Genomic DNA, 15,054 nt, shown 5'->3' with positions numbered 1-15,054 from the left:
ATGTCTGGAAAACAATGTTCTCAGATATGATCAACCAATTTAAGGGATTGGCTTTGATATCAAAATGTGCTATAATTAAGAGATCAGGATAGCTTTGACATCATAAAGTACCTCAAGATCATTTCATTCTCCTCTTTCTCGCCTCCTTTTCTGCCCCCCCCCCCCAATCAACAACACACTTTATTAGAGATTTAAGATTGCCTACACATCGCACCTACCCTAGAATCCTTACATTTCACCTGTCATGTTCAGCACTTTTAGCTTTACCCATTACATTTGGCCCGGCATCGAGTCCTTCGGGAGATGTTAGTGGGGTATAAATAAAGTGAATAATAATAATAATAATAATAACAACAACAACAACTTGTCAAAAAAGAGAAACTAAGGTAAATAATTTCAGTATATAAGCATGGTCCTGTAAAGTGAAATGCAATGACAATGCAGACTCAAGTCTCTCAACCATGCAGAATGGAGTACTACTTTGATATATAATCTTTGAGGCCATCAGTTAAACAGAATAGTGATGGGCATGCCAAACCTTTAAAAAGGCTGCTTAAAAATAATTTATTGACTTGTATCTCAAAAAAAGTCATCACAGAAGTCATCACTACATATCAAAACTATTAAAGCAAAAGAACAAATAGGCACTAACCACAAGAAAGTTACTTTGCAAAAGGGAGCCCTCTTGCATTAATACACAAAACAAATGGGAGCACATCTTCTTGGGTAGTCGCCACTCATTTCAGCAGAACCTTTGTGGCTCTTTAAATACTTTACAGTCTATAGCTCCTCTCCAGTCTTCTCACACTAATACAGTTTTTATAAATGTGAAAATACTGACATCCAGAGGATGGTTAAGCTAAAAACCAAACAGAAAGTGGAAGACATTCCAACTTATATTTTATCGAGAAGAAAAGGGGTTTAGAGAAAGATATATGTGTTCAAGTAAAAACAGAATGAAAGTTATTATCTTATTTAAATATAACTCACACATTCAACTGATGCACATCTGAGTTTCTCTACTCTGAATTTCAATTTTAACTGCTTTTATTTTATTTTTATTCATTGCAATAAGTGTTTTTCAGGAAGATTTGGATATGTAAGACACTGCAGGGCATATATCCTTGTTAGCAGGCATGATTTAAAGGTCTCCCTCCTTTAAAAGAATATTGGAACCCACAGGCATGATGTGAGACTCAATGAAGCCCTTCACATATGGGGAGTAATTAATATTCTGCTGTTCCTTATGGGTAGAGTACATTTTTTCAGAAAGCAAAGTTTTAATAAGCTGCTCTACGTATAGATAAAACTGAAAAATAAAGCATGTTTTAATGTTTCAGACATTTTCTCTTCGCATGTTGTGTTGATTGATGAGAGCCATGTAAAAATAACAGTTGGAAGTAAATTCATGCTTTTAGGATGAGATCAGAAGTATTTAAAATTTTGCCACATTTTGGGATAACTTATTTGTATATAATAATACTACTAAGATTACCTTCAAGGTGTTTCAACTACCATAGCTCAATGCTATAGAGTCCTGGGATTTGTAGCTTGGCAAGGCACCAGCACATTTTACTAGGGAAGGACCTTGTGAAACTACAACTCCTATGATTCCATAACATTGAGCCATGGCAGTTTAGCTGCATTCATAGTCATAGGTGCTTTCCCCTCAGGGCCAACTGCCTGGCCACGCATCTGAAAGAATGGAGAACACTCAAGAGTAAGGAAAGGTAAGAAAGGAAAATGTGAGGTGCTAGAGGTTTGTGAGGTCTCTTTTCTGTCTAAATCGCTCCTGGCTAGTGATGGCAGAGGCTTCCCTTGACACTCTTGCCAGTTGCCATTCCCACTCTTCTCTCCACATAAACATGCTCTGTATCTTTGTGCCCTTTGCAAGGCTTGCAAGGCTATCATATCTAATTGTGAGGAGGAGGCAACAGTGGAGATGACAAAGGAGGAAGAGCTCCTCACACAGCCTTTTGGAAGGGAAGGCACATGGATGGCTTATGGCACCCCATGTGCCCTCCCTTCTTCCCCTATCATACAATGGGAATGGCACAGGATGCATTAGCACTCTGTCCCTGTGTTCACCAGAGGAGAAAAGGATGGTAACATGTGTTGCTCCATCACTCTTCCCCCCATCATATAGGGAAAAGGGGAGGAAAGTATGGATAGCTTCATCAGAGCTACCCAAAACACACTTTCCTCCTCATAGTGGTGGAGGAAATGTTTTTTGGCGCTTCCCCTCCTCTTTGGGAGGAAAGTGGGTGGGGCCTGCTGTGCATCTTGTGATGGAGCATGGCAGGCACCGTCCTTGCTGTGAATAAAAGCAGAAAAATGGGGCTAAAATGCCCTGTGTGAAGAGATCCATTGTGTACTTGAGGTGTATGGGATTGTCCTCCTTTTACTGCTGTTGACTCATGGGGATGGTGCTACAAATGATGACAAGAGGGGAGGGGGGCAGATGTGGGGGTACTGCCCACTGCAGCAACAAGGGGTGGCTTTCCTTCTCTTATCTATCCCATTGACAGAAATAAGTAGATGAAGAGGAGAATGAAAGTGGGTGGATGGCTGCAAAAAGCTTTGGGGTTTTGAGAATACCGAAGAGTGGAATTAGCTAACCTTCTAGAAGAATCAAGCTGTTTTCTGGTTTCTGAGTTTGCTCAGCATGCTTTACAAAATGAGTAGCTACATGGCGCTGTCCTTGGTTTTCAGTATCCCACACAACAGATTCACAGAAGGATATACTTTGTAATTTTGGATCTGAGCATGAAGCTGAAGTTTCTTGAATGATTAAATCAACCTCGGGCCAATCCGGAACTTCCTGCCTGAAAACAATTACAGCACAAAGTGAAGGCAGAGTGAAACGAAGCACTTTAATAAGCATCACTAACAACAACAATAATACTGGAAGAAAGATACTGTAGTTACGTATCGTTGTTTTTTTTAAAATCTAGAAATCCCTTCTGAAAGTATTTAGGATGCATGATAAGGTGACATGAAAATAACAATAGGTACTTCATCTGACTGTACATTTTGGGATGAAACTGAACTAAAAAAACGAACTGAACTACAAAACAGCACTATGAGATTACAAGAAAGATGTATAGGCAGTCCTCGAGTTACAAACAACAGACATAAAACTACTCAGAGTTAGGAACAGGGATGAGACAACAGGAAGTGAGAGAAATCTCCCCCTAGAAAGGGAAATTCACTCCTGGGAGAGCTGTCATGGGGAAAGGTACCTCTACTGAAGCTTTATCACCAATCCTTGTTTCCACAACAAGCCAATTTTTTTCAAAATCCAATTATCACAGGGGCAGAAAGTAAGGTGAACTCTTCTGAACAAGAGCAAAGACAGCAAAACAAACACCACAGGGGTGTTAATCCTTCCCTAGGCTAACCAAAGCTTAACCAAAGCTTAAGTATATATATATATTTGGATGGAGTTACACTTTAAAAAAGTATCTCTTTTGACTTACATACAAATTCAACTTAAGAACAAACCTATCTTGTTCATAACTTGGGAATTGTTTTAAGGCACTTACAAACAATTGCACTGAGGACAATGGAGTTTAACCGACTGATGGAGCTTCACAGGTTCAAATCTTCTCAGTTTAGCTCTGACACGATATTGCTGGGGATGCCTGCTGTTGATAATAGTACTCAGTGCTGTCACATCCAGATGCTGGTGATCAGTTAGTACTGTAAAATATTAAAAGAATGACAAACACTTATACAACCCAAATAGTAAACAATATTTTGATTGTGTGTGTGGAGGGGGGAGGTGTTGAATCACTGCTGGAGTGCTGCATTTAATATTAACGACTTCATCTAATTGTTCACTTATTCTATGGACTATGACAGATATTCTTCTATAAATATATAAATGTAATGTATTCAATAAAAATATGTTTTCTGGTGGTTTGGAAAATAGATAATAAACCAATGGATTCAAATTACAGTCAAGCCTCCACATTTGCTGGGGTTAGGGGCACAGGAACCCATTAAAATAATTAAAAATCGAAAAATAGCAAATAAAAAACTTCCAATTTTTATTGTTCTTGTGTTTTGGGATTATAGAAATCTTTATAACTATATGTTTGTTTGTGTGTGTGTGTAGATACACACACACACACATAATTACTTTCTTATTTGTGAGAATACCTCTCTATGAATTTCTAGGTCTTTCAACACAACTCCTGGAAACTGATCTCAGAATTGCACTGGAGTACCTAGAGATTCCTAAAGAGCACATTAATTAAATCTGCAAAAGTCAAAAGCTCATGGAGGATTGACTTTACATAAAAAAGATTCCATCTAAACATTAGGAAAAATCTTATTTACTGTATGTAGGTGCTGTTCGGAAGTGGAATAGATATTTCAAAGGGTGATGGACCCTCCTCTTCTTTGGAGTTCTTTAAACAGAGGTAAGATGGACATCTTTTGGGAGTGCTTTAGTTGCATGTTATTGCACGTGCAGGGAAAATTGACTAAATTGTCCTTGTAATCTCTTCCAATTGATATGAAAGAAACAAGGTACTAAAGAAATAAGCTACTGAGAAAATAGATTTTGTAAACAGAATGGAATGTCAACTGCTAACTTCAAGGTGTCCTCCCATTCTGGCAGATGTTTTACCCCATTGCAGGGGAGTTTTGTGTGCAGATAACAATTTCCTGGTGACACAATAGACTATAGCTCAGAGGGATGGTAGAAAACCCAATTGTTTGGGCAGATCTAGTATAGATGTGTGATAAACTGAACACGAGATTCCTACCTGTTACTGATAACTGTTGGAATCTGTCCACACGGGATCCTACTTAGATAAAAGAAAGGATATTCATTTTCTTTAATTCATCACATTTCCAAATGATCAACAAGACAAAACAATATTTTTAAAATGTCATCAAGGAAACAAGACATGGCATGGATAGGCAATGAAATCCATGAATACTGACTTCTTACAACATTTCTGCTGATCTCTTTTTAGATTACATTGACCATGATTCCATATATAGATTATTTATTACATGTCTTTGTCACCTCTCAGCTCAAAAGAGCCCCCAAAGTAGTACAGAAGAGATTAACACTTTCCTCAAAGTAAACTTTTTAAAGTTATTCTAACATGTTGCTTCGAACAATACAGAAAATAACAAATAAAGGCATATTCCACATATGTTCAAAACTCCTCAATTTGGCAGCTCTAACTAAAAGCTTATCTGCTTTAAGACTAAATAAGCCCATTATTTAAACTCCTGGGATCTTTTGAAAGCTATTCCTTCATATGTGAAAAATAATACATATCTTACATGGAATATAAGTGGTATCAAATTCTGGAAAAGATGGTTCTGAATGCTCATTTGATGTCAAGTCAACAGTATCCAAGAATCTGAAAATGAATAATAAAGTGGCTTCGCAGGTTATCAGGAGAGCATACCAGATCTCAAAAAACCTGTAAAAGCTATTACCGGTGTATCTTATTCTACTTTGTGTAGAGCATACGACTGGTTTTGACTTTTTTTAGTCTTTTTAACTAAAAATTTATGTTTAGACTCAAACTAAACATTAATTTACCACCTGTGAAGTGGTATTTTAGACTAAAAAAAGTCAAAACCGGTTATGTGCTCTACAGACTCTTCAGTTCAACTGACTGGCTTCACAAGCGGCAAAATTATGTTTAGTTTGATATTCATTCTGATGTATGGAGCATCAACTTCATACTTGTAAATTTGTACTTGTTTATCCAATATAAGTTTATATTTCATACCTGTTTATTGATTATTGAACTATACATACTGTTGTATTTGTGGGTATATATTACTTTGGTGTATAATCAGGAACCCATTTAATTTATATTAAGCCCTTGTGCTGGAAGACTGCTGACCAACAGGTCAGCGCTTCGAATCTGGGGAGAGCAGGTTGAGCTCCCTCTGTCAGCTCCAGCTCCCCATGCGGGGACATGAGAGAAGCCTCCCACAAGGATGATAAAACATCAAATATCTGGACATCCCCTGGGTAACATCCTTGTAGACGGCCAATTTTCTCACACCAGAAGCAACTTGTAGTTTCCCAAGTTGCTCCCGATAAAATAAATAAATAAATAAAACATGCCGGAGAACCAATGCTTGCATTGTGTCCATATAAAGTATGTCTGCCTGAAACATTTTTGCTGAGGAAGATCCTAAGATGGTCTTGTCAGTTTTTAAAAGATTTAGTGAATCTAAAGATTATTTGTTCACTACAAATTTTATTTTCTAAGCATATATTTAGCTTGTCTATATTGTTTAAAAGTGTACACTATGTTTACGTAATCATTATAAGAATGCTGTAAGATTTATCTCAGACCAAATGTAAGTTTTTGGGAGGCCGGATATAAATCTATGAAGATGCCATCTGGGGAATCTAGGAATTGTGGGATCAATATTACACAGGCAAGATTCCTAATATCAACTGCTTATCAGTACAAGCAATAAATCCCCCTGATTACAGCATTATTTATCATTTTTTTTTCCAAGGTGACATCTGTCTTAAATATTTACTCACGCCTTTAATTCCACGGCATCTGTGTGGCTTTCTGACAGCACAGTAAACCCACGGCCATAGCCAGTACCACCATGAAGATGAAACTGCAGGTATGAAACATCAGGCTTTTCTTCAGAGTTGTAGATTTTTACATGCAAACTGTACAGTCTAATAATGCTTCCAACCTTAAATATATACAAAAAAGACAAGACCATTATTCTTCATACGAGTTTTGTCCTAAGTATGTTTGAATAAAAGGAATTTGTATCAATAGTGATGTAGCCCATTTTCCTATAAATTATAATGTGTTGCCAATGTTAAAATACTCACTAGAGATTATACGGTTTACTGACTGCAGTTTCATTATCTGTGTATTTTTTTTAAAAAAAACCCCACACAATTTGGTATTTAACTTCAGTATTTAACACAAGGAGTGAACTGTTTTAATACTGTAAATAGTTAAATTCTACTTTGATGTGCACTTTTTATGTTTTTATTTATTTTTTAATTGTGAGCTGCTTTGAGTCTCAATTGAGCTCCAGTTATGGGGTTGTGATATAAATAATTACCGTAGTATAAAGTAACAACAGCAGCAGCAACAATGTCTTCTTTTGGTCTGTATTAATGAGTAATTGCTCCTTGAAGTCTTTTATTATTTGGAAGTTTCTTGCAGCAAATTTGTATTCCAAATAAGATGTGATTTTTTACGCTATTTAAGATACAATAAGGAAGACAGGAAAAGAGTTCCCAATTTTGCTCTGTAAAAGTATTTCTGCTTCCTTTAATATCCATTAGATGGTGTTAAAGTATCACAAGCCTTTTATTTTAGTAAGACTGTAAACCCAAAAGGCTCAACCTAAAAATCAGGATTTCTATCTTACTAGAAAATGTTTTCATCAAACAATAGAAAAACGGGAAAAAAAAAGAAACACATGTCTTCATGCTGTATAACTGGTCATGCTTTGAAAAGTTAAGCTTATGGTAATATTGATAAATGACACAACAGTGAGGTTGGCTTGGATCCAACTGTCTTCATACTCACCACTGCGTTATTAACTGCAAATACACTACTTTATTTCAATAATAACAACAGTGTGATAGAAAACTATTTATGAAAGTATAATGCATCTGAGAAATCTGACAGTCCCATTCACACATACAAACACATACACAGCCCACACCAGACAGTAGCACACAGAATTACAATCAGATTATAAACTTAGCAGGATTAGCAAGTGGGACATATCTTAACATATATGTTTAAATGTTCTAACTGGCATGATTCATATTAGATTATGTCCTCAGTGAATCCTTGAAGAATGAAGGTGGCTATCAATAAACTGTGTGTAAACTGATCTCTCATGCTTGTCACGATTTAATTGTTGAAATTCTTAGTTAGCCCTGAGAAACAGATTCCGCAAACTGGCAAAGAATTTTAATACTATGATCTTACAAAATTGGTGCTGTCTGCCACCTTATCTTTTCCTACCGCCAGAAGGTGATTGTGGATTGTATTCATATAACAAACTGCAATCTTAATATTTTCCTTTTGAGGGCAGCATTGTACATCCTTGTTTCTATTTGCCAAAATAAAATTCCAATAATCAATTGAAGCGTAGAAAATTAAAGAACTTAAAAAAACTACAAAAGTTGGGTTTGGATTTAAGGATTAAGGCACAAAAAGATGATAATTAATTACATCACCTTGTATATATCTTTATAAGCACTAGGCAGAAATGCACACTATTAGAGACAGTTGACAACAAAAGATTAAAATCAATGGCTCCCTGTTTTCTGTTTCAATCAAGTAGCCAGTCATGTTCTTCTCCAGGATACTCTATTGGATTTCTTCCTCCAACTCCGTTCCCACTGTCTCCTGGATTAGATTATCTGTCTTCTCTGACTAGCAAACATATGTTCTGCATTCTATGTCCATAGTTGGTTTTCTCTGACTAGCAAACATATTCAGACCATATTGGACCACATGTACTTCCAATAAGACTTGAGCTTGTTCAGATCTGCAAACTCACCCCCTTTGAGAATGGACATTCCTATTTTGGCTACAGTGATGTCGAATGCCAGATATACAGAGAATAAAATATATTGCCTTTATTCAATTAGTATAATGCTCTTGGATTGAAGGTCACTTTTTTATGCTACTAGTATGAAATGCAAAATAGAAGATTCAATCCAAATGTAAACCCTAGCCAAAACTGACCTAATGAATCAATGATGTGAGGGTTCAACAACCGACTTTATTGCTCTGCTTGGTTTGGGAATAGTAATCAGACATACCCAAAAAATAGAAAATGATTTCCTGTGGGAAGAGCAACTTAGAATCATCTTATCATTTTTCTGGTTCTCATAATATAGTAAGACCACAAAACGTCTCTAACAAAGCTCTGAAAAAGCAGCCATGATAGAGGATTAGGAATACATTTTAGAGGCTAGAATATAGTTACTATACTCCCAAATCAAGAATGGAAAACGGAATGTTGGTGGACAGGAAAAAGAGATTTAAAGATGGGCTTAAAGCTAACCTTAAAAACAGTAGCATAGAGAGTGAGGACTGGGAAGCCCTGGCCCTTGAGTGCTCTAACTGGAGGTCAGCTGTGACCAGCAATGCTGTGGAATTTGAAGAGGCACGAATGGAGGTCAAAAGGGAGAAACCTGCCAAGAGGAAGGCGCATGATGCCAACCCTGATCGGAACTACCTTCCACCTGGAAATCAATGTCCTCAATGTGGAAGAACATGCGGGTCAAGAATAGGGCTCTGAAGTCACCTAAGTATTGACTGCCAAGACACTAACACTTGGAAGGCAATCATACTCTGACAATGAGGGATCACCTAAGTAAGTAGGTTAGGGGCTAGTCCTATTAGAATGGTGGTTCTCAACCTGGAGGTCGCGACGCCTCGGGGGGTTGTTCAGCCATTTTCTGGGGGTCGCAAAGCCACATTGGCTGGTCACGCCCCCTCCAAAATGGAGGCTGACCCCCTGAGCCAATGGCACTCCTGGTAAGCTGTTCCTCCTGATCTTCCCAGAGATCTGTGGGTAGTCAGGAGGAGGGGCTTTGGATGAAAAGGCACGCAGGAAGCAGACTCACAATTTCTTGAAGACCCTCTGTTCTGGGCTGAAGGGTGAGTAAACTTCTTCCTGCAGTCCTGAATGCCTAGCCGTCCATGGAGCCATCCGCCCGTCCCTAGCCTACATCTGGGATGAGAAATTGGCGAGGGACGGGCGAGTGGCTCCGCATGTGGCCTAGGCCGCACGCGAAGCCATCCGCCTGTCCCTCGCCTCCTTCTGATGGCAGAAGGAAGAGAGCGACAGGTGAGTGGCTCCACGCCTGCCTAGGCTGCGAGCGAAGCCACTCGCCCATCCCTCATCTCTTTTTGATCCCAGAAGGAGGCAAGGGACGGAGGATGAGGAGGATGGAGGATCTGGAAGAAACTTGGCACAAATCCTCAATATGCCCAAATGTGAACGTTGTGGAGTTTGGGAAAATAAGATCTTGTAGTTCAGTGGTTCTCAACCTTTCTAATGCATAAGGAGGCGAGGGACGGGCAAGTGGCTCCACGGGCGCCTAGGCCGCGAGCGAAGCCATCCTCCCGTCCCTCGCCTCCTTCTGGGATCAGAAAGAGGCGAGGGACAGGCAGATGGCTTCGTGCGCGGCCTAGGCGCTTGTGGAGCCACTCGCCCGCCCCTCGCCTCCTTCTGCATTAGAAAGGTTGAGAACTACTGAACTATAAGATCTTATTTTCCCAAACTCTACAACCGCTTGAAGATACTAACCCAACAAACCATTTCTTTCTTATTTAGTATGAAACATTTCTTGAAACCTTACTAATTAATTCCAAACCAAATTATGTCCATTCCACATTCAAATGAGGTACAAGTTGAGCATCTCTTCTCTGGAAATCCCAAATACTCCATAATTGTTCACATGGATGATTAAGGTAGTGACACTTATGTTTCCTGGTAGCTCAGTGTGCAGATACTTTGTTTCATGCACAAAAATATAAAAAATATATTTTCTATAAGGTATATATGAATCATAAATGAATGCTGTGTTTAGACTTTGGCCATCGTCACCAAGGTATGTCATTATGTCCATCTTAAAGGTATCTCATTATATACATGCACATATTCTAAATTATGGGGGGAAACCTGAAACAAATATTTCTGGTCCCAGATACTTTGGAAAATAAATGCTCAACCTGTATGATGGATAGGTTGGACAAGATGGCTGGGTGGACTTAAAACAACACTGTAACTGGGGGACCTTCTACACTGCCCTGTATCCCAGGATCTGATCCCATATTTTCTTGTTATCCCAGATTATATGGCAGTGGAGGCAAATATAATACAGTTCAAGCAGATAATCTGGGATCAGATCCTGGGATATAGGGCAGTGTAGATCCAGCCAAAGAGTGTCTTTGCCAGAGATATTTTAAACTCAACACCGGGATTGTGGCGCAGCTGGCTGAGTGTCAGCTGCATTAAAGATCACTCTGACCAAAAGGTCATGAGTTCGAAGCCAGCCCGGGCTGGAGTGGGTGTCCAGCCATTGTGTAGCCCGTTGTCGACCTTTGCAACCCAAAAGACAGTTTCATCTGTCAAGTAGGAAAATAAGGGACCACCTTGTGTGGGAGGCTAAATTTAACTAATTTATGAGGCCATAAAGAAAGAAGACTCCGGGGAATGTGGAATGCGGAAGAACTTCATCGGTGTCGTTGATGGACGATGAAAAGCAGCAGCTCCCCTGGCGGCCAGAAAAAAGTTAAATAGCCTTTGTCTGTTAAATGTTGTTTGTCAAACTGGCATTGAATGTTTGCCATATATGTGTTTACTGTAATCCGCCCTGAGTCCCCTGCGGGGTGAGAAGGGCGGAATATAAGAACTGTAAATAATAATAAAAAATAATAAATAACAATCTTATAATCTGCTCCTTTCCCTTGCAAATTGCTAACTGGGCAGAAAGAATAGATTATACTTTGGAAACTCTGTTGGAGATGGCTGCATCAGTGTAGTTCATTGTTAATGTTGTATTGTACATCAGTTGTGAGACTAAGGCTTCTAACTGAATCCCAGTCCTCTGTATCACCGCTCAGCTTGCAGTGAAAATCAGCCTACTGAAAATTGCCTTCCCAGGCCTTTTTTCCGCATCAAGTCAAACATTCAGCTACATTTAGACGCCTCATGCTCCACTGACTTGCATACAGACTGATTGCACATTTAAATGCTCAAAAACTAAACATAAAATAAACTGTGCACATGAAGTAAGATGAATTGTTACCTTGGCCCAGTGGGTGAAGAAACACCAAAGAAGTTCAGAGAGAGGTGTATTCGAGTATGTGTGGCGAGGGGTGGGAATAATGTTTCAGTGTACTTTGGGTTTCTAAATGTAAACAGCAATACCAAATTCATTTCAAAAGTGCCAGTCTTCATACTGCCAAAATGACATCACCTCTGCATAAGAAGAAGACATCCACAGGATTGGTAACAAAAAAACAACCCCCCCCCCCCCCCAAAAAAAACAAACCCAAATACTTAGAGGAAAATTCCTTTCTGCACATACACACTGACATCCAATGAAGACTGACAATGTTTTAGCATAAAATTGTACAATCAAAGACTTATAAGACACCCTAAAAGCCATATAGTCCAACCCCCTGCCATGCAGGAAAATGCTTTTATGCTAAAGTATTGTCAGTCTTATTTGGATGCAGGGTGTATGTGCAGAAAGGAATTCTTCTCTAAGCATTTGATTTTTTTTTTTTTTTGTTACCAGTCCTGTGGATGTCTTCTTCTTATGCAGAGGTAATAACTGGCATGAAGACTGGCACTTTTGTAATTAATCTGGTATTGCTGTTTAGACAGTCAAAACACCCCTGACAGATGGTCATCCAGCCTCTGGTTAAAAACCTCCAGAGAGTCAAGTAGACTCCACCACACTCCGATTTCCCTTTTTATGGTCCAGCTGAAACACCTGCACAATCCACTGTAAACACTGGCCAACAGATTCATGTAAATGTCTAAAGCAGCAACTAGATGATTTTCATAAAACCTTTACTGTGGCCATTTCCCCCCAACATTGAACTAAAGCTAAAGGGAGCCTATTTGGGGTCAGGACCCACAAAGGTCTAGAACACAATACTCATAATGCGTACTAACTACTGAAGGCAACTACTTTCCAAACTGCAGTACCTTGTTGTATGTTTGTAAATTATCACTAAAACATGGCCACATTTGTAACAGATATGCTTTTCATCATACTTTCAGCCTAAAGTCCCTCTAATGCTATGTATTAAGATATGCTGAGGCTAGGTTCTTGTAGGTGTTTTCGGGTTATAGGGCCATGTTCTAGAGGCATTTCTCCTGACGTTTCGCCTGCAAAGGACAAGAGGGATCCTCTCCCCTCTGCAGGAGTCTACCGTATACAATGAAGCTGTGGACAAGTCTACATAGAGACCACCAAATGCAGCACCCAAACACGAATCAAGGAACATGAAAGGCACTGCAGACTGCTTCAACCAGAGAAGTCAGCCATAGCAGAGCACCTGATGAACCAGCCTGGGCACAGCATATTATTTGAGAACACAGAAATGCTGGACCACTCCAACAACCACCATGTCAGACTACACAGAGAAGCCATTGAAATCCACAAGCATGTGGACAATTTCAACAGAAAGGAGACCATGAAAATGAACAAAATCTGGCTACCAGTATTAAAAAACTCTAAAATTACAACACAAAACAGCAGAGAGGAAACAACCAGGCACATCTTAACACCTCTCAACAGAACATTTTCCCAGGCTCAGCCAGGCCTTCAAATGCTAATGAAGGTGGTCAGCTGAAACATTCACACCTAGCTTCAGCAGAGAGCTCTTTGCCCCACCCCAGTCATTCCACAGATATATAAACCCATTTTCCTATTTCCAACAGACCTCACTACCTCTGAGGATGCTTGCCATAGATGCAGGCGAAACATCAGGAGAAATGCCTCTAGAACATGGCCCGATAGCCCGAAAACACCTACAAGAACCTAGTGATTCCAGCCATGAAAGCCTTCGACAATATGCTGAGGCTGTTCGCACAGGTCCTGTCAAATCTGAGGATGGATATCGTGCATCTTCCAACATCATGAACACAGGGAAGTTTGGGCACAGTAGATATCAGAAACAATTCTGTATCACACACATTTCATGTGGTAAACAGTTCCTGGGAGCTTCTCCAGTAATTATTTCTGCCCAAGCAAGAGAAGGGACAACTAAGTCCATGTTGAAGAACTGCCTTAGAAGTTGTTGTGTGGCCTGAAGTCGTTTCCAAATTACCAAGACCCTGAGGTGAACCTATCCATAAATAAATATTCTGATCAATAGTACATGCAGGAGCCAGTGTGACTAAATTACACTGAATGCAACATGTGCTTGGAAAATGTAGAATATTACCTGTGAAAATAATCGACGCCATTGCAGACTAGATGGCAAAACCTATTTTTATCAACAGCAAATAAAGTCTGCATCATAATTTCCTATTCAAGTAGAATGTAATTCCTGAAATTATGTGACATTCAAGATTTGCATTACATTCAAGTTCAAACAACACAGCACTTTAGATAAACTGCTGTTGGCAAAAGTACTGCAAAATAACTTCACACCATGCTCTCAGTTTAAAAATGAAACATAATGTACCTCTGCCACCCAGGTTCCCTCCCCATATTTTTCTTCTATTGCATGCTTTCGTGTTCACTGGCATATTTTCAATTATGTTATCATTTAAAAAAATAAAATTAAGCATTTAGTTTTCATACAGCTTTTGCTATTGAATTTGTGTATAAAAGGATTTGTACATTAAACCACAATTTCCAAACTCCAGCTGTTACTGTAAGAGGGAACACAGTGATATAGAAAAGAGTAACCTACCATTTGATTAGCCATTTATATAACACACAATCCTGGGGAAAAAATCAAAAGCAAAGGAGAGCTCTCTGTGAAAAACACAGCTCTTGACTGCATCCAAATACTTAATGGCTAAAACTAACCCCATAATTCTGGCCATCGTTCAGAGAAGAACAGTTTAATGTGTTTATTTCAGCTGGTAAATTCACTGCAACTGATTTCACTTTGGAAGGTGATGAACTGCAAAAGCATGCCAGACTAGCTACAAAGAAATCCCATCATCTGAAAAACATACCCCATTACCACAGAAAAAACTGGAGTACCCTCAAACAGAGGAAACTAGAGAAAAAGCCTCTCTCACACACATAAAAATCCTGTCTCCCAACTCTAAAGAAATTGAATGGCTAAGAAATGAGCTAAGAGGAGATGTGGTGGATTGAAAAAAAGAAGCTGGGATTTCTCTCTCACTGTGTGTGTGTGGATGTACGTATGTCTCCCTACATACCTTGAACCTTTCTACCTTTTGCTACCTTTTCTGAGAATTCTTAAAACAATAGTTACCTTTGACAGGGGTGTCAAACTCATTTTCACTGAGGGCCACAACAGCCTTTCAAAGGGCCATTTCTCATTGTCA

General features: G+C 39.1%; 1 protein-coding gene across 4 annotated transcripts in view; it reads right to left on the bottom strand.

Moving 5' to 3' along the window:
* Positions 1-15,054, bottom strand: part of POT1 (protection of telomeres 1) — a 77,360-nt gene that overhangs the window by 13,343 nt on the left and 48,963 nt on the right. For 3 of the 4 annotated variants that reach the window (XR_010910031.1, XM_060777760.2, XM_060777761.2), the window contains 5 exons: positions 6,542-6,705; positions 5,308-5,387; positions 4,776-4,817; positions 3,546-3,702; positions 2,620-2,825 (listed from right to left, as the gene is read on the bottom strand). Coding sequence is in view for 3 of the 4 variants with exons in the window: in XM_060777760.2 (XP_060633743.2) it covers positions 2,620-2,825; positions 3,546-3,702; positions 4,776-4,817; positions 5,308-5,387; positions 6,542-6,705 (649 nt within the window). In the remaining variant the exon portion in view is untranslated. The remainder of the gene's footprint in view (positions 1-2,619; positions 2,826-3,545; positions 3,703-4,775; positions 4,818-5,307; positions 5,388-6,541; positions 6,706-15,054) is intronic. The other variant, XM_060777762.2, reaches the window with a different exon arrangement.

The sequence above is a fragment of the Anolis sagrei genome, chromosome 5 (genome assembly GCF_037176765.1).
Source record: "Anolis sagrei isolate rAnoSag1 chromosome 5, rAnoSag1.mat, whole genome shotgun sequence".
In the NCBI taxonomy this organism is placed as follows: Eukaryota; Metazoa; Chordata; class Lepidosauria; order Squamata; family Dactyloidae; genus Anolis; species Anolis sagrei.
Note: the sequence above shows the minus strand (reverse complement) of the source record. Positions and strands in the feature narration are given on the sequence as shown.